This window comes from Microcaecilia unicolor, chromosome 2, assembly GCF_901765095.1.
Source record: "Microcaecilia unicolor chromosome 2, aMicUni1.1, whole genome shotgun sequence".
Classification (NCBI taxonomy): Eukaryota; Metazoa; Chordata; class Amphibia; order Gymnophiona; family Siphonopidae; genus Microcaecilia; species Microcaecilia unicolor.
In genome coordinates this window covers 577,620,209-577,640,112 of record NC_044032.1, presented here as the reverse complement: position 1 = coordinate 577,640,112, position 19,904 = coordinate 577,620,209, and the positions used below count along the sequence as shown (strand labels likewise).

Genomic DNA, 19,904 nt, shown 5'->3' with positions numbered 1-19,904 from the left:
TCTGACCCTTGTTAAACCTAAGGCCCTTGAACAAATTCCTGCAAAAGGTAGAATTCATGATGGTTACACTGGACTCTGTAATTTGCCTTCTAAACCAGATTATGTTCTCACCTGCATAGAGAGGCATCCTAATCAGTGAAAATATTTCAGGTTTGCAGAAGGAATACAACACCTCCAGTACCATACACTTTCTTTTATACCTAACATTTGCACCACAGTGAGGATGTGCCTTTGTTAACATGCATTTAGTTTGGGTGCCTTAACATTTTTATGGTGTAAAGTCAGTTTAACACTCATTAGCCTATGAATTCGTGTATTTGCACATATTGAAATTCTATTGTACATTAAAAAACAATTTTATTAAACCAAAAATCAGAAAATATTTGGAAAAATTAAAAAAAAAATAGTAATTTTGAGGACTATACCACAGGTATTCACACAATATCTTAGTCATCATGGAATTTCAATGGAAACACTTTTTTCTACCAACAGCAACAAACCTACCTGTTGACTGGGAACTCTTTCTCTCTGTTTCACAATTAAAGTATTGCTGCTTTTGAGAGATGCTCAGCAGGGAAACCTAAAAGCTCAATCTTGTATAGGTTGTCTAGAATGGAAAAGGAACACCCAAGTCAGGATATTCACAATTTACAGTATATTTTAGTAAAGTCTTGCTAAATCTGGATTCCTGCTTGCAGCTCCTTGTAACTCTGGGCAAGTCACTTAACCCTTTGACCCAGGTACAACACTTAGATGTGAACCCACTAGGGACAGAGAAATTACCTGCGTATAATAAATTTAAACCACTTTGATTATAACAGAGAAAGGCAGTATATCAAATCCCATTATCCTTATATCAAATCCCATTATCCTTACCCATTACCCCTTATGTTTTAAATTGAGATTTGTTTTTTTATATATGAGACCTGCAAAACCTTCATGATTACCTTCTGGAGAAAAACACAACTCTATTGTAATGCTGGCTTCCACATCTCTGCAGTAAGCTATTCTAATAATAGCTATCATTCTCGCTAGTTCTTTCTGCAAATTTTCAAATCATATCACTAAAAAAAAAGTGAGAGGTCTGTTTTCAAAGGGTTCACATAAACTAGTGCCATTGAAATTTGATTAGGGCTAGGCACTTGAATTTAGGTTTTTAAAATATGAGGGCCTAGATTTAGGATTCTAAATTTAGGATAGTTTTCAGGTAAAATTAGACTGAAAATTTCCCAAGTTTAGGTTTCTAAAACTCAGATGTATTATTGAGCATTTGTTTTAATTGATCTGAATTTACTAGTGCCCATTAGTGTAGTTTGCATACTTTGGAGAGGCCAGTGAGATCGGGGTCAAAGTGTAAGGAAGTCATAATGGCAGCAGAGCCAATTCAACAATAACATCCACAGGATTTGGAGGGGGGGGGGTACATCACTTGAATAATTACAAAAAAAAAAAAAGCAGCTGGTTATAGCTGTCTGAGGTCCCTTTTCTCCTTTAAAAAAATGTACAAAAAATGATGTGCTTAACCTTTGAAAAGAGAAGGTTAATATTAATAGCGTTGGTATAAAATTTAGATAGACTTTTGTAGATCCTCAGTAACCAGGCATGTCATGAGGCTGTCACTTGGGAGGGAATTTTAGAAGGGCTAGGTATCATTTACCCAAGTACCTTCCTATTTGCTGATGCATATGGCTCTGCTACTTGAAGACAAACTGCCAGATTGATCCCGAGATGAGCCTAAACGATTTACTCCCCCCTCCTTCTGTATTATTTATCCTATCATTATTGTAGTTTATCCCCCTCCTTCCCTTTGTCATGTCCAATCTCCCCCCAGTCTTTTTGTTTTGTTTCTTTTCCTCCCCATCTCTCTCTTCCTTTTAGGCTATGATAGAGCGTTCTAAGTCAACAGATAGATTTGTTGTTGGAAGAAAAAGTGTCATGGAAAATAAGAAATGGAGAAAGGATGCTGCAGGTTGATAGAATGGTCATTAACCTTAGGGAATTCAACCACAAAAGTAAAGGGAGAACAAACAAATCTATTACTGAGAACAATAGCAGCAAATTTTGGTGTAGAGAGGGTTCACATATATTTGAAGAATGTTTTTTTTTCCCATTACCTAATCTTATGAGATGCAACTTATGAGACGTAGTTGGTGTTGATCCCTTAGTTAGCTTCATAAAAAATGAAACATTTTCCTGGAGAACACCTTAATATTTGTGATCCACTGAGCAAAAAGGTACCAAACATGGGGTTACAAATAACATAGATAAAGGCTATAAACGTTTGGAGTGGCAAATTTATTTCTTTTATTTTAGTTTTTTACATTTTTGTTCTATAGGGTCTGTAGAATGGGACAATTCAATTTTTTTCAACAACTTTAATGTTTTTCATGGGGTATGTGATTTTGGGGTTTAATTACTTTGTTTTATTGATAAACATTTCTCATTAAAAAAAAAATTTAGTCCATACTTGAAGCTGAGAATTTGCAGGATTATGCAGTTAATATCCCTATATCTTGTGGTACAAATACAGTAAGTCACATATCCTAATTTTGGTACCTTTTCACAGGGCCGTGCCAAGGGTCTATGTTGCCCCCCTGCAGATGATCAGTTGCCCCCCCCCCCCCCCCGTGAAGGTGATTGCTGCCCGCCCTCTTCTCCCCCCCCCCCCCCAAGATCCCTTTTAAATTTACCTCCGGCGGCTCTATGTCCCGCCTTCTTCTGACATAATTTCCTTGACGTCAGAAGAAGGTGGAACACTGAGCGATGGGAAGACTAGTAGAGACGTTGGGAGCGCCGCCTCCTTCACAGACGCTGCGCCTTTGTTCGCTGCCGGAGGTAAATTTAAAAGGGATCTTGTTGGGGGGAGGGGAGAAGAGGGCGGGCAGTTGGGACATGGGAGAGGGCGAGGTAAGCATGGCGCGGCGGAGCGCCCCCCATAGGACAATGCCCTCCTGCCGTGCTTACCTCGCTTACCGTGTTGGCACGGCCCTGCCTTTTCATTCAGCAGGTCACATTTTGATTTCTTCTCACTAGCTAGATTATTACAAGCCAATGTTTACATTAACAAATACCACCTACAGAATATATTTTATTTTAGGCATTGTACTACCTTTATATGAAAGCATCAGTGTTATGGTGGTGTTACTATCCTGTCTGCTAGCCATTTTCAGTTCCTGTGATATACTTCAAGTAGAGCATTTTGTTAGCTAATGAAAAAGGTTTTTTGATTTGTTGATGACAAGAGAAGTAGTCAGCACACTAAGAGATTTTTATAACACAATCTATAGTACATTATGGCAGCTGTTAAAATATATTTTCATGCTCAACTGAAATGTAACAGGAATGTTATTTTTTTTTTTCATGGTTTAGGTACTTCATGAAGAAACTACAATCCCAGGAACTGATTTAAAATTGTCATATTTGAGTTCCCGAGCAGCAGGATATAAGTCAGTGCTAAAAATCACCATGACACAAGCTATTATTCCATTCAACTTAATGAAAGTTCATCTAATGGTGGCAGTGGTAGGAAGACTTTTCCAAAAATGGTTCCCTGCTTCACCAAGTCTGTCATACACTTTTATATGGGACAAAACTGATGCATATAATCAGAAGGTTTATGGTTTATCTGAAGCTGTAGGTATGTTAAAAGACAGTGAAAATTTTGTATGATTTTATTATTATGAATGTAATAGAAAAATGAATTGGAATTGACAGTTTACTTTTCCCTCAAAAAAAGATTATCAATATCAAATGAAACCCAAGTCATTTAAAAGAAGGCTTAGGGTTAATTCTCTATACCAGTGATTCCCAACTCAGTCTTCAGAGCACACCTAGTCTTCAGATTTTTCAGGATATTCGCAATGAATGTGCATGATAGATTTGCACACACTGCCTGTTTTATATGCAGATCTACCTCATGGATATCCTGAAAGTCCAACTGACTGGATATGCCCCGAGGACTGGGCTGAGAACCACTGCTCTACAGTGTAATCAGATTTTGATGTAGTTTTTGATAATCTTGAGGTTGAGATAAAATGTATGTGAATTCATATTCCTATAGAAATAGGTGCAAAAACAGCATATGCATATTCAGATACAGACCAGGATCAAATGAGAAATCAAAGGGTTCATTCACAGAGTTTTTTATTGCCCTTTGAAAATCAGTAGCATTGTAAATGTAGCAATAGAATAGTGCTGACCCTCTGCTAAAGACTAAACACTGGGCCCTATTTACTAAGCTGCGCTTGAAGCGCATTAGCATTTCTGGCGCATGCGTGCTAACCGTGTAGAAGCCCATAATATTCCTATGGGTGTTTACATGGTTAGCATATGCAAATTTTTAGCACATGCTAAAAACACTAGCACACCTTAGTAAACAGGTCCCACTGTTTTTCATATCCTTCACTAAACTATAGTCTACAAAGTGCTTCTTGTATTGTATACAGTGTTAATATCCCTTATTGAATCAGAATAAGAATTACATAAAGATAATACACATAAGTTTTTGATTTCCTATGAATGCAGCCTTCAGCTGTGACAGAAAGGAGGTGCTGAGCTGCAAGAGCTTTGGGGGAAGCTAAGCTGGAGCTATGGAGTGTTTGGGGGTGGGGGAGGTTTTTCAAAAAGAAGTAGTTTCTTAAGAATGAGGGATGATATGAAGGGTCTGCTGTAGGCTGAGGAAAAGACCTGGCAGCAAATGCAGAGCTAGTGGGGGATGGAGTCACTGCTTGAATGAGCACATGAACGGTAGGACAGCACTAGAAAAGAGAGCTAGAGAGCGCAAAGACTTGTGTATATTTCTGTACCTCTGGTGAGGACAGTCTCATATAAATACAGCTTCCCTTTGAAAAAAATGGGCTAGAATGGAGAAGCTCACTGATACAAATGTACCTGTGCACATACAAAATGAAAGCAAGTTGTCAGCCCAGGGAATTTACCCTGTTAACTATCAAGTTTCTTGGGCAAATTCCTTTGATCAGTGGCTAATACAGCCTCCACTCTGCCTATATCCTTTCTAAAGCATCAAAAAAGCTAAATATTGTATTTTGCTTTTTCCATGTGAAGCTTTTTTCACATGTAAAATTTTGTAAATTTATATTTATTTATTAGGATTTATTTACTGCCTTTTTGAAAGAATTAACTCAAGACAGTGTACACATTGCCCTTAAACCTCACTTTTTCAAGCACTCTATCCTTGGGATCTCTGGTTTTTTACCAGAGGCAATGGAGAATGAAAATGACTTGCCAGCCCAGATTCCCTGGTCCTCAGCCCACTGCTGCAGAACTGCCAAGTTACCAAGCTCCAGGAGGGAGACCTTTTGGCTAATCCTGTTTTTGAACTGACATCTCATACCACCAATTGAAATCAGCACTTCAGGTTCCAGGATAGGATTGCAGAAATCCAGGACTGGCTCAGAATTTCCCTTTTGGAACTGAGTAACGTGGCAGCTCTCCGGCTCTAACCATTAAGCCTCTCCATTCAAAGCATGTGCTTGCATAGGCCCCATGCTTACTGACAATCTTTTGCTGCTATCATAACCACAGCTAGGCTCATTTCCCTACTGCTTCTAGAGAGGTGAATGTAGGGAGAGGATTCACTGGTAGGGGGCCCACAAATATATGTTTGTCTAGGGCCCGAATATAGTGTTAATTTGGCCCTGTTCAGACCCGTCACCCAGGTAACTTTCTCGTGTAAAGTTAGGGCACCCATTTTGCTGTCCTAACTTTATGTGGCTACCTTGCTGGTTAGTGGACTGGAAATCGCCACTAGCTGGCTAAGTTTGTGCTCTGCCTATGCCCTGCCTCCATCCCACCCTTAACCTTGCTAGTTAGGGTATGGCTGTTTAGTGGGGATATTCAGTGGAATTAACTGGTTAAGTGCGACTAAATATCTCCGGATAGCCCCGGGCAAGCCATTTAAATGGCCAGGATGCAATCCTGGCTGTTTAAATGGTTTTGAATATCAGGTCCATTTTTTATGAAGGTAATTCTATAACAGGATGCCTAGGATAAGAGTCAAAGCAGGCACCTATTCCATGCCTATTTTATAAAGAAAAGTAGGCGCCTACTTTTCTTTATAGAATTCTAGCATAACTGGCTACATATAGGCATTACCACATAGCTGGTCTAAATGTCTGCATCCAGATGTTAGCCAGAATATGCATAAATTATAATGATCTATAACTTATATGTATGTTTGTGTGCTCCACTCAAAACCCTGCCTATGCACACCCAGTGACAAAGTATGCCCCTTGAAAACATAGCACATACCTTTCTGCTAGTCAGTATTCTATAAGGTCATTTACATGAATAAGTGGCTGCGTTTACATGTATTCTGCCACCTTAAATGAGGCTACTCCTAATAGAATTACCCTCAACATGAATGCATGCTGTAGGATACTCCCTAGTGTTTTGTTAAAACCAAAGACTTGAAAATAGAACTGGAATATAAGAATATTAAAAGGTTAAAATCATTGTTTTTAGAATTCATGATGAGAAATATTTGATTTCTTCTAGTCTCTGTTGGTTATGAATATGAATCTTGCCTGGATTTAACGCTCTGGGAAAAAAGGACTGCCATTTTGCAAGGCTATGAACTGGATGCATCCAACATGGGTGGCTGGTCACTGGATAAACATCATGTGCTGGATGTTCAAAATGGTAAAAGCTTTTGAATACTGATGATCCAAAGTCTTAACTTTAGTGTCCTTGCAATGTGCATCATTGTAGTTAGGTATCAGTTTTCCCCCATCCTCAAAAGGGGTCATTTTACTAAGCTGCAGTAAGCACTTGCATGTGCTTTTCACAGCTTACAAGAGCTTACTGCGGGAGGTCCTGCAGTAAGTCTGAGATCAATGCATACAAACCACGCGCTAAAATAAATTTCCAACTTTATGGCAGAGGGGGCATGTCAGGAGAGTGGAGAATGTTTGTGTCAACACTGATCAGTTCGCACACCACATGTTAACTAATTAGTGCATGATTAGCACATGAGCCCTTACTGGCTACAAAATAGGGGCACTGTTTACTTGATGCGGTAGCATTTTTAGCGCATGCTAATGCTACATACACCCATAGGGATATATGAGTGTCTCTAGTGTTAGCGCACGCTAAAAATACTAGCACGCTTACAGCGCGGCATAGTAAACAGGGCCCTAGGTGTCGGTAGTGCTCACGTGCTAGTTTGTTTTAATGGCCATTCACTAATGGCAACATTAGCACATGACAGCAAACCAAGGGGGTCTTTTACTGTATAGACTTATTTATTTGGGGGAGGGTCTTTTACTAAAGCTTAGCTCAAGTTATCTGCAGCAGGGCCCATTTTATTCCTATGGGCACTGCTGCAGATAACTTGAGCTAAGCTTTAGTAAAAGACCCCCCCCCCCCCCCCCCAAAAAAAAAAAAAAATAAATGTCTATACAGTAGTTTCCCTGAATATAAAAATATCACTATTGTTATTCAAAAACATGAAGGAAAAGACTTCAGCATTGCTGGTGCCTGAGGTTTGACTTGAACTGCTGACTTCTGTTCACACCATCATTAGTCCAAAACCTTCACCTTCCCTTAATGAATTTTTATGTTATAATCTTTCTTTTATACTTTTCTGATATTTCTTTCATATTTAAAATTTTATACTTTTCTGATTTTTCTTTCATATTTAAAATTTATTCAGTATTTCAAATCATTCACTTGACATTTAACCAGAAAAAAGGTGACTTAGCTTGCTTTGGCAGTGCTCTACATAGTACCTCCATTTCACTTCTCTGCTTCTTCAGGAGCCACCTTATACGGCAGTAAGCTAAGTAGTTACACTCTGGAATAAAATATAAGAACATCTAGATCTAATACAATAATCATTCAGCAATAAAACACATATTTAAATCGCCCTTAGGCAAAACTGCTAGAGTATAGGATTTACCATATTTTATGTCACCGCTATTAATTACTATGAATTACATTTTCAAAATGGCGCCTGTCTTTAACAAAAACATCATCATTAGTCAGCTAATAGGCACTAATTTCCCGATTAATTTTAATTAGACATTAGTTTATATGCTGTCAAATTTTTTGTTTTTAAAGGAATTTAGTAATTTAGTATGATTGAAACAGGTGTTGGCTCAGAAAGAAATAGATCATTAAGATTTTTTTTAAAAAGACTCTCCAATCAATATTGATGACTACAGTATTTAATCTGTGTATCCATTGTTATTCTCATTCTAATAAGTTTCCCCCTATCCCCCCCCCCCCCCCCCCCCGTTACGTGTTTCATTATCTGATCTGTGATGAAACATTGTGGGGGTCTTTTACTAAAGTTTAGCTCAAGTTATATGTAGCAGGGCCCATAGGAATAAAATGGGCCCTGTAACTCTTCAGACTGATGGGAAAATCTCAAACAATGTGCTACAATTGGATCCCCCTGTTTCGCATGCGAGTACAAACTCTATATTCTGCCATTCTTGTTTTAAACTGTCTTATTGTTTTTCCAATATACAACTTTTGGCAGGGACTTAGAATTGCATATACCATATACTCACTATTCCAATCGATGTGATATCTGATTTGATATATGAATACATTTTAAATAAATAAGAAAGAAAAATCAAAAAGTATAAAAGAAAGATTATAACATAAAACTTCATTAAGGGAAAGTGGGGGTTTTTGGACTGATGATGGTATGAACAGAAGCCGTTCAAGTCAAAACTCAGACACTGGCAATGCTGAAGACTTTTCCTACATGTTTTGAATAACAGTAAAACTACTATACAGACTTATTAATTTGGTTGGTTGAATTGTAAGATTTAAGTCTGTGAGCCTTATTAGACTTGATTTGAGTTGAAAATTTAGCGCATGGCCATTAGTTTAAAATAATGGGGAATCGGCCACTTTTTCCTGCAGCTTTGTAAAAGGACCCCTAAGTGAGAAAAAGAGAACGTTTTATCACATTTCAACTTTGTATAACTCTTACCTACTATATCCTTTGTGCTTACTTCTACAAATAAGAAGAAACATTTTCCCCATTTTTAATGATCTGCTTAATTGTGATAAATATGTGAATGTATATATATGTAATCTACTGCATCTGGGAAGAATACTTCCCAACAAATATGCTGTTCAATTCTAGTATGAAAAAGTACTAATGGTAGGCACCACTACAAAGAAATAGCGCCACTTCCCAACACAGCGCTTTTTAATAATGAAAAAAATTTCAGAAAAGTCAGATTCAAGCTCATGCATAATTGCAAAAGTGGAGAAAATAAGTAAGACATGCAACCACCAAAGCTGTTAAAGCACTTTTCATAATAGCTGACACAGAAACAAAGAGTATGATGGCAGATATGGACAATAAGACCCATCTAGTCTGCCAATAGATTTTGCCTTTCAGTGCTAAGAATCTCACTTCATCTTTGCTTTCCTTTTTTTATTTTGGGGGGGGGGGGGAGTTGAAACTGTGGAACCTCTGTTTATCCCCATACTTTCATTAATTCTGTTGTTACCACCCTTTCGGTGTAGAAATATTTTCTTTGTTATTCTTACGTGACCCCACTTATAAGCCTCGTATTTTGACCTCTTGTTCTAGAATGTCATCTCTGCTGAAAAATGTTTCTCATGCAATCTTTGCCTTGATATATTTGATGTCATCTCTCTCTCCTCTCCTCTTCTCGAAGGTGTATGCATACTGTAAGTCTCATTTCATAGTGCATTTACTGCAGACTGGATCATTTTTGTAGCCCTTATTTGGACTGTCTATATCCTTTCAGGGAGTATTGCACTGCTTTTCATGGGCAAGCAGAACTGAGACAGACAGTAAAAGTGTGTAAGGTCAGCCAAAGGTACCAGATTGGAACAGTGCTCTCAGAGATCAGGACTAAATGTAAAGTTCTTACCATACATGGCCCTTCTTGTACACAGCACCCCTTCCTAGTCCCCTTTGTTTGTCTTTTCCACTCTGCCTGACAGATACAAAATCAAATCACTCCTTTCTATGAAGATGTGTTTACATTTGTCTCAGATATTTTTCAACATATTGAAAGAAAGAAAAAAAAAGCTTCTTTTGTTTGCTATTTTATTTATGTTCTGCAGAAAATATCACAGGCAAACTTAACAGCCATTGAAAAAAATGTTTTCTGCACAGAGGTCAGATGATTGGGCACACTACAGTAGAGGCTGCTCTGCAGAGGTTGCCTCTACCTCCATGTAAAGTGACTTCAATAACCTATTGCACTCCTGTCCTTGCCTCCGAGACAGGAGTAGCCTTCTGGAGGTCTCCTGGAGGGTGGACCCTTGAGTAACCTCCCCCCACCCCCCAGGCAGAACCCCAGGCAAGAAAAACTCTGGCTACTAAATAAGTATTAGACTTAATAAATGTTTATTCAAAGAAGCCAATAAGCAATTATTCAGATATTAAAGAAAATAAAAACCCCACTACAGTATAATATGTAGCAAATAAACAAACAGAGTTTTTCTTGGGAGCTGTCAATATGTCCACTTGCTAGTGTAGACACACTGAGGCTCTCCATCCTCAGTTCTGGTTCCTCTTATATATCTTTTTCTTCCTTGCTTTATTATCTTAATTACCCTTCCTACCTAATGAATATGCATCTTTCCAGAACATTCTATTTCCTTTTATGGTGAATCCTGTTCCAGCACTTTCTACCTTCTAATCTATCATTTAATTGCATGAACAGTTTAAGGCCTGTCATATACATAAGCATAAGTTTTTATTAGATAATGGTGACTTATGTCTTAGTTAAGTATAGTCACCATGCTAGTGCCCACGCCGTCTTGCTGAAGCTACAATTTCACCCAAACCCACTTACTTCATCTGTTGATTGTTTACCTGGATACTGCAGGTGTCCTGAGTCATAGGAGTCTCTGGCTCTTGGTTGCTTATCACAAGTTAGCATAGGCCAAATGTCAAACCACAAATTTCTACAGCCTTAGAAGGGTAGTTATTAGAAAAATACATTTCTAGCTGTCTTGCAATTTCAGATCTGTGCCCAGCTCAAGAAATGCAAGATGGTTATACTATAATAAAAACTAGAAATATGGAGGGTTTGCACCTTGCCATGGCCTCTGTGGTATACACTATCTGGAAAGGAACAATGCCAGGAATCATCTAAGCTGGCAACTACTTCATCAGAGTTTTCCAGACTTAAACCACAGTCACCTTTACATTTGCAAAGGCCTGATGTTAAGGGAACTTTGAAGATCCTCTCAAAAAGTGCTGGAAGAGTGTAAGCATCTCACCACAGATCAGGACACTGATTCAAGGCACAAATCTACACAGTTCTCTCCTATGCTTTTGGCACCATCAGTAAGACTCTAGCCTGGAACATCTCCCTCTACCAGATTCTGTTTTCACCTCAAATTCTGGTCATCACTGGGGGTAGTGATGATGGTGTTAACTAGCCATCCCATAAATAGTTCTTGAACTGAATTAAGTAAGAATACACGATACACCAAGGGGCTTATTTTCAATGCACTTAGATGTACATAGTTGCACAGGTTACTCTGGGGCTCGTTTTTGAAAGAGAAAAACGTCCAAAAAGTGTCATAAGCACCATTTAGATGGATTTTTTCTCAAAACGTCCAAATCGATATTTTGAAAACCTGTTTTGCAGATGTCCATCTATGCATTTTGTCTGCAGTGCATCCAAATCACAAGGGAGTGTGTCAGGGGCATTTCAAAGGCAGGGTTAGGGCGTCCCTAACACTTCAATGTTTTACAGCCATAGTGGAATAAAACCAAAACATCTAGGGCAAAAAACGTCAACGTTTTGGTCTAGATCTGTTTTTCTAACAAATAAGACACAAAAGGATGCCCTTGATGACCACTGGAGGGAATCTGGGATGACTCCCCTAACTCCTCCAGTGGTCACTGACCCCCCTCCCACCCCAAAAAATGTAAAGAAAAATAGTACTCACTAGCCTCTGATAGGTGCACTGTAGACAGGTGGACCCCGGCCCATACCTCCTACCTGTTACACTTGTGGTGGAAAACTCATCAGAAACCCACTGTACTCACATTTAGGCACTTCTTTCACCCATAAGGGCAATTGTAGTGGTGTACAGTTGGGGTTTGTGGGTTTTGGAGGGCTCAGCGGACAAGGTAAGGGAGCAGTGGTGAGATGTGTACCTGGGAGCATGTATATGAAGTCCACAGGAATGCCTCCTAGGGTGCTCAATTGCTCTTCTGGGATGTCTGGAGGCCCAGTCTACTAAAAATGCTGGCCTTTCCTATATCTCAATGGTTTGATTTTGTGTGTTTTTAACTTGTGCAGTTTTATTTAAAAATGGTCTAAAAAGTAAAACACACAAAACCTTGTTCTAAACTGTATTTTTGAAAAAAAAAAAGACGTTTTTCACTGTAATGGCTTATAGAATTTTTTTTTTAGGAGCTTATCCAAACGCTTTTTAAATTCTACTGTGCTATCTGCTTTTACCACATTTTCTGGCAGTGAATTCCAGAGTTTAATTATACATTGAGTAAAGAGTGCTCAAATTTGCATGCCCAAATTTGGATGCAATCCTGAGATGCGTATACAACTAAATTGAGTAACAAGCCAGTTAACGTCAATGACTGAGCACTAACAATCACTTATTAATATTGGCACCAATTTGAATTTGCATGCACATCTTGCTATGCGCTGTTCTATAAAACTGTGCACCCAAATCCCATGCGCACAACCCAAAAAGGGGCATGTTCATGAGAGGGACAGGGCAGGTCAGGGGCATTTTGGAAATTTGCACAGAATGTTATAGAATACCACAGATTCGAGCCCAAATTGGGTGCCAAGAATTACACTTGGTTTTAGCAGACATGAGTCCTGATACCCAGATTTGGGCACAGAAATCAGCGCTACACACCATTCTATAAACAGTGCTCAACACAAAGCGCCCTTTATAGAATAGTGCTTTGCAACAATTTTTTCTGGTACACAAATTTGGGTGCCATTTACTTAGTCTGGCCCTAAATTTCATCTGCTAGTTGAATGCAGGACTAGAGGATCACATGTGGCATGGTTGTGGGGTGTTGGTTTTTGAAGGATGTTGTGTGTCTTTTGGTGCTATTCAGCTTTTTTTTCTGTGTGGATACACTGAGAATGGATTTGGGTAGAGGACATGAAGGAAAGTGTGAAGTTGTTTGGGTGAGGTGGATATGTGTACAAGGATGTATGTGGTGCTGACATAGTATGGGGGATATAACTTCTAAGGAGTCCTTTGATGCCATCCCTTGCCAGTTGCTCTATTTTTCTATGTGTGTTCATAATGCTCTGTGCCAAACTTGTAGAAGGATGAAATAAGGAATAGAGGGAATTTTGGAATGGAGTGCTGGTCAGCATTTTAGTAGTCTCCAAAAAATGTGATGGATATTTTATTGAAGCTTCGATTCTCTGAAAATGTAAGCCCAATGCGCCTTGTTTTTGACCTCCTTTGAGATATTTACATTTGCCTTATGCATGCCAAATTTGGTGAATTTCTATTCTTTTTGTTGTTGCAACTGTTTTTTGTTTTGTTTAGTGCTGTTATGGCAGTGGAGAGATAGACAGATGGATATTGATTATTTTTTTATATAAGTTTTTTCTAACATGCCATACTTTGGAAGCATGTAAAGCAGTGGTACTAAGAAAAGTACAGGACTGCTTTCATAACAAATACAGGATTACTGTTATCTTTTACCTTTTTTTTTAAGTGTTCAGTGTTGAATTATAAGTTTAAACCAAAATTAGCACCAATTATCCTGACAAGTCTGTGTCATCTATCTAATATGAAAAAAAATAGTAATAATGCAGCGCTTGCCTCCAAAAGTGTAAGTATGTGTTTGCATAAAAAAATGTGCAACAGCCTTGAATCACAAGCTAAATTGATCCTGGCATTAAATTATGTTCAAGAGTAGATTCTGACAAGTAGTGACTTTTCAAAGTGACATGTGTCTAATTGAATAAATGAAGTGGTTAGTTGTAATGACAAGGTGGATGAGCTGGAGAAATGTATTCCCAGGGGTGTGGAGACACTGACAGGTGTTTATATGGGTACCCTAGAATACTATAATAAATATTCTAATGTTCCTCCTACTGTTCCCTGATAATAGGGTAGAATGGTGGAGGACCAATTTTTCAAAGTAGACAGAATAAATCAGGTGCAGCAAAGCAGTATGCTGACTTGGAGAATTCTTCTGATGAAAATTATAGAACTCAGCCATTTCAGAAAAATATCAGTGCATGATTGTAATGATGTAATCACATGTGGGTAACATAAGAGGATTTTAGATTTCATTAATAAATTCTTAATCAGTATGTTATTGTCATGCACTCTTATATACATGAAATTACTTTAGATTTGCCTAAGCCAGTTTCATCCTGTTTGATTTCATGTTTTAAGGCTGCTTATGTGCTATCAGGACACGGTACATGAATAATATAGCATTTTCAACCTGGAATATTCCTGTTCCAAAAGTTTATGTGGATGCTTTTTTTCAACTGGAAAAATTCAGGAGCCCTTTTATTAAGCCGCATAAGCGTCTATGCATGCCCAACGCCCGGTACCGTGTGGCTTTTGCAGTAATTTCATTTTTGACATGCGTCCAGTACGCGGGTCCGAAAAATAATTTAGGTATTTATCTAACGCTATCTGTAGTAGGGGCGTATTTTGAAAATTTCACTGTATTGCTGAAAGATCATAAGTACATAAGTATTGCCATAATGGGAAAGACCAAAGGTCCATCAAGCCCAGCATCCTGTTTCCAACAGTGGCAAATCCAGGTCACAAATACCTGGCAAGATCCCAAAAAAGTACAAAACATTCTATACTGCTTATCCCAGAAATAGTGGCTTTTCCCCAAGTCCATTTAATAATGGTCTATAGACTTATTTGTGAAGCCGCCCAAACCTTTTTTAAACTCCGCTAAGCTAACTGCCTTTACCACATTCTCTGGTAACAAATTCCAGAGTTTAATTACATGTTGAGTGAAGAAACATTTTCTCTGATTTGTTTTAAATTTACTACATTGTAGCTTCATCGCATGCCCCCTAGTCCTGGTATTTTTGGAAAGCATAAACAGATGCTTCACATCTACCCATTCCACTCCACTCATTATTTTATAGACCTCTATCATATCTCCCCTCAGTCGCCTTTTCTCCAAGCTGAAGAGCCCTAGCTGCTTCAGCCTTTCCTCATAGGGAAGTCGTCCAATCCCCTTTATCATTTTTGTCGCCCTTCTCTGCACCTTTTCTAATTCCACTATATCTTTTTTGAGATACGGTGCCCAAAACTGAACACAATATTTGAGGTGCGGTCGCACCATGGTGCGATACAAAGGGATTATAACATCCTCATTTTTGTTTTCCATTCCTTTCCTAATAATACCTAACATTCTATTTGCTTTCTTAGCTGCAGCAGCACACTGAGCAGAAGGTTTCAATGTATCATCAACTTTCATCAACGATGACACCTAGATCCCTTTCTTGGTCTGTGACTCCTAACGTGGAACCTTGCATGACGTAGCTGTAATTTGAGTTCCTCTTTCCCACATGCATCACTTTGCACTTGCTCACATTAAACGTCAGCTGCCATTTAGACGCCCAGTCTCGTAAGGTCCTCTTGTAATTTTTCACAATCCTCCTGCGATTTCACGACTTTGAATAACTTTGTGTCATCAGCAAATGTAATTACTTCACTAGTTACTCCCATCTCTAGGTCATTTATAAATATGTTAAAAAGCAGCGGTCCCAGCACAGACCCCTGGGGAACCCCACTAACTACCCTTCTCCATTTAAATACTGACCATTTAACCCTACTCTCTGTTTTCTATCTTTTAACCAGTTTTTAATCCACAATAGTACACTACCTCCTATCACATGACTCTCCAATTTCCTCTGGAGTCTTTCATGAGGTACTTTGTCAAACGCCTTCTGAAAATCCATATTATATACAATATCAACTGGCTCACCTTTATCCACATGTTTGTTCACCCCTTCAAAGAAATGTAGTAGATTGGTGAGGAAAGATTTCCCTTCACTAAATCCATGTTGACTTTGTCTCATTAATCAATGCTTTTGAATATGCTCTGTAATTTTGTTCTTAATAATAGTCTCTACCATTTCGCCTGGCACCGATGTCAGGCTCATCGGTCTATAATTTCCCGGATCTCCTATGGAACCTTTTTTAAAAATCGGCATTACATTAGCCACCCTCCAATCTTCCGGTACCATGCTCAATTTTAAGGATAAATTACATATTACTAACAATAGCTCCGCAAGTTCATTTTTCAGTTCTATCAGTACTCTGTGATGAATACCATCCGTCCAGGATATTTACTACTCTTTTTATAGAACTGCCCCATTACATTTGGTTAATCATGCTGACTCTTTTTGATGTTCTGTTGTACCTGTGTTGGCAGTTTTTTAAATAAAAATATATGTTTTTAAAGAAAATAAAATCATGCTCTTATGGAAGCCAGTGAAGTCTTTTAACATATTCAGAAATATGGTCATATTTTTTTAAATGGAAAACCAATCATACCACTATATTTTGTGTTAATTGTAATTTATTATTATTATTTATTGCATTTGTACCCCACATTTTCCCACCTTTTTGCAGGCTCAAAAACAAATTGCCACCCAAACCAATATACAGAGAATTAAAATAGTCCAAATGGGACAGCACCAACATTTGGACTAAGAGGGCAAAATGAAAATCATAAAAATAAGATCTAATCAATCTCAGTTGTCACATACAATAGAAAGCTCTGTTTCATAACTGGTTAACTTGTAACTCAAAGGTGAAAGAGGATTCCAAAGTAACTCCCAAAACTCTTGACTCTCTTTCCATCTTTAAACTTTTTCCATTAGTCAACAGTATTGTTGAAGGAATATCCTCCTGTAAACTAGAGAATCACAAAACCTTAGTTTTGTTTGGATTTAATTGAGCATATTATCACAGAGGAAAATGTAGCCACCAAGATTAGCCTCTGAAATTCAGTACACTCAATCAATAAACTTGGTTAGCTTTAAAGCAGATACTAGCATGTGGTTTACATGGATTAAAGCATGCTGAGATTTAATGGAACATATGAACGTAATAGTAACAGCTGATCATCCATATAGCAGACCTTGACAGTTATCGATCTGTATAATAATGAGAACATTGGCAATGCCTAACCAAATACAAGTATGTTTCAATGACTGGTTTACATGCCTTTGATTAAAATTGCATTTAAGGATAAGCTGGTCTGCCAAAATATATATATATTTTTTTTTCCAAATATTTTATTAATTTTCAAAGAATACAAATAACAGGAAAACAATGATGGAAAAACCTAGGAAGCAAGAAACACAACAGGTGGGAAAGGAAGAAAAAAAAAAAAAAAAAAAAAAGAGAAAGGAAAGAAGAGAAAAAATGAGGGGAAAGCATCCAGGTGTTTAACAAATAAGTCCTTTGTACTGGTTTAAGGTGTGGCCTGAATAGTTTGGAGGTAGTTGTCCAAAATAGACCAAATTTTTTTCTTAGATACTATCATCCGACTTTTCGCAGCCATGGCGAGCTCAAACTTCTGATGCTGCAGGACTGTATTCCACCAGAAATGAATATTCAGCAACTGTGCGTTTTTCCAGTTTTGCAAAATATGCCGTTGAGCAATAGTGAGGAGAATGTCCAATAGTTTTGATTGCGGGGAGGTCAAATCAAAAGTTGTATGAACGGACTTAAAAATTACAATTGAATAAGTCAGGTCATCAGTTATGGGCAAAAGTTTTTGTATAATATTCCAAACAGCCTTCCAGAATTGAAAGATCGGAGGACACTCATATAGCATATGAGAGAAAGTACCCACTTGCAGCAAACAATGCCAACATTTGTCTGATGAGCTCAGGCCAGCAGTAGCAAGTAGCAATATATTTTATTATGTTTGATAACCGTGCATATATATAAACTTGACAATATATCCAGAGTTTGTAGATAGAGAAGGTGAAGCATTCTAGAGTAAAGTGTCTTTACTTTTTTTTTTTTAACTTTAAATTGTTTTTTATTGACAACCACAATTTTCACATGTAAACAGATACAGAATACTTTTTCCCCGCTCCTTCCCCCTTCCCTCCCACCCCCAAACCCCCTCCCTCCCTCTAGTCATGGTTGATTATTCTTAAGTCAATTGAGTCAAATCTCGAAGTTGAGTCCAAAGCTCTGAACTGGTATTATATCCACCTAGTCTTTTGACTATTAAACAAGTGGAAGAGGTTTTCTTCAATGTAATATAAGACATTTGTGTATATGTGCTATACAATGATTACAAATGCTGCTTTTATTTTTGGTGTAGTTTTATATTGCATGGTATTTAAATAATTGGCATTAATGCCATGAGAAAAAAATACCGTAATCTTTACTTCTGCATAGTCATTGCCAGTAACCACTGTACTCTTAGGGGCCCATTTACCAAGTTGCAATAGACACTAATGTGTGCTTACCACAGGTTAAAGGGGCTTATTGTGGGGTCTCAGTGAGCCCTGTGGTAAAATCCAGATGTACGTGTACTACCCACATGCTAAAAATAAATTTTATTTTTTGGCTGAGCAGGCGCATATGTGCTAATCAGTTATGGCAGCCACATTGCCATGTACAAGCTGATTAGCGTGTGAGCCCATACTGCTTGCAAAACGGCCTACAAAATAACCTGTGGCCATTAATGCCAAAAATAGAAAATCAGACTTTTTCCGGCCACGGCTTAAATTGGCTTTAGCACACGGGAAAGACCCAAATAAGGATGCAGTAAGGCCACTTTTTGCCGTGTCTTTGTAAAAGAGCCTCTTAATCTGAAGACATTCCAGATGTCAAGTTACAAAACTGAGTGTTTGCTGACTTTGTTTAGTTAGTTTAAAAGCATGCTGGACTTTTGGACGTGGTTACATACTTGATCATGCTGAATGTTTATAGGTCAGAGGAAGCGACATGGCCAAGAGTAAGACAAAGTTAGAGCTCTACAAGCACTGCTTACTGGGAATGGGCAAAGACAAGGGAATTTCTATTTATTTATTTGTTGCATTTGTATCCCACATTTTCCCACCTATTTGCAGGCTCAATGTGGCTTACATTGTGCCGTAATGGCGATCGCCATTTCCGGAGTGAGAAATACAAAGTGGTATTACATTAAAGTTCATAAGTATGCATTATATATCTAAATTATTGTCCACACACACGGCCACGATCTCCGAACATACGGCACCACCAAAGAACAGAGCCGGTGGAGACAGGCATCCACACACCGCAAACATAGTAACATAGTAGATGACGGCAGAAAAAGACCTGCACGGTCCATCCAGTCTGCCCAACAAGATAACTCATATGTGCTACTTTTTGTGTATACCCTACTTTGATTTGTACCTGTGCTCTTCAGGGCACAGACCATATAAGTCTGCCCAGCATTATCCCTGCCTCCCAACCACCAGCCCTGCCTCCCAACCACCGGCTCTGGCACAGACCGTATAAGTCTGCCCAGCACTATCCCCGCCTCCCAACCACCGGCTCTGGCACAGACCGTATAAGTCTGCCCAGCACTATCCCCACCTCCCAACCACCAGCCCCGCCTCCCGATCTTGACTAAGCTCCTGAGGAGCAAAAGCAAACAACGATGTCCACAGAGCACATCCAAAACCCAATTTCCACCTTCTCACCTCCAAAACTCCAGACAGCAGACGCAGACCAGTAGGACCCAAAGCAGTCCAAAACAAGTAAGGCCAGAATCAACACAACCCACCCCACCCCTGGGTCCAAAAAGCAACACCACGTGCATGCAAGGACTGGGCAAACAAATCAAAACAAAGTTCAAAGCAAATGCCCCCAACATGCAACACCTGGCAGCAACAATGAAAACAGCGATGGAACACCCACACAGCAACCAGCCCGAGCCAACA

The 19,904-nt window shown here is 38.7% G+C and overlaps 1 protein-coding gene across 3 annotated transcripts in view; it reads left to right on the top strand.

Annotated features, from left to right (window-relative positions):
- The window catches only part of TENM3 (teneurin transmembrane protein 3), a 582,976-nt gene that overhangs the window by 468,258 nt on the left and 94,814 nt on the right, over positions 1–19,904 (top strand). For all 3 annotated transcript variants that reach the window (XM_030191520.1, XM_030191518.1, XM_030191519.1), the window contains exons 16-17: positions 3,370–3,637; positions 6,517–6,660. In XM_030191520.1, the coding sequence (XP_030047380.1) occupies positions 3,370–3,637; positions 6,517–6,660 (412 nt within the window). The remainder of the gene's footprint in view (positions 1–3,369; positions 3,638–6,516; positions 6,661–19,904) is intronic.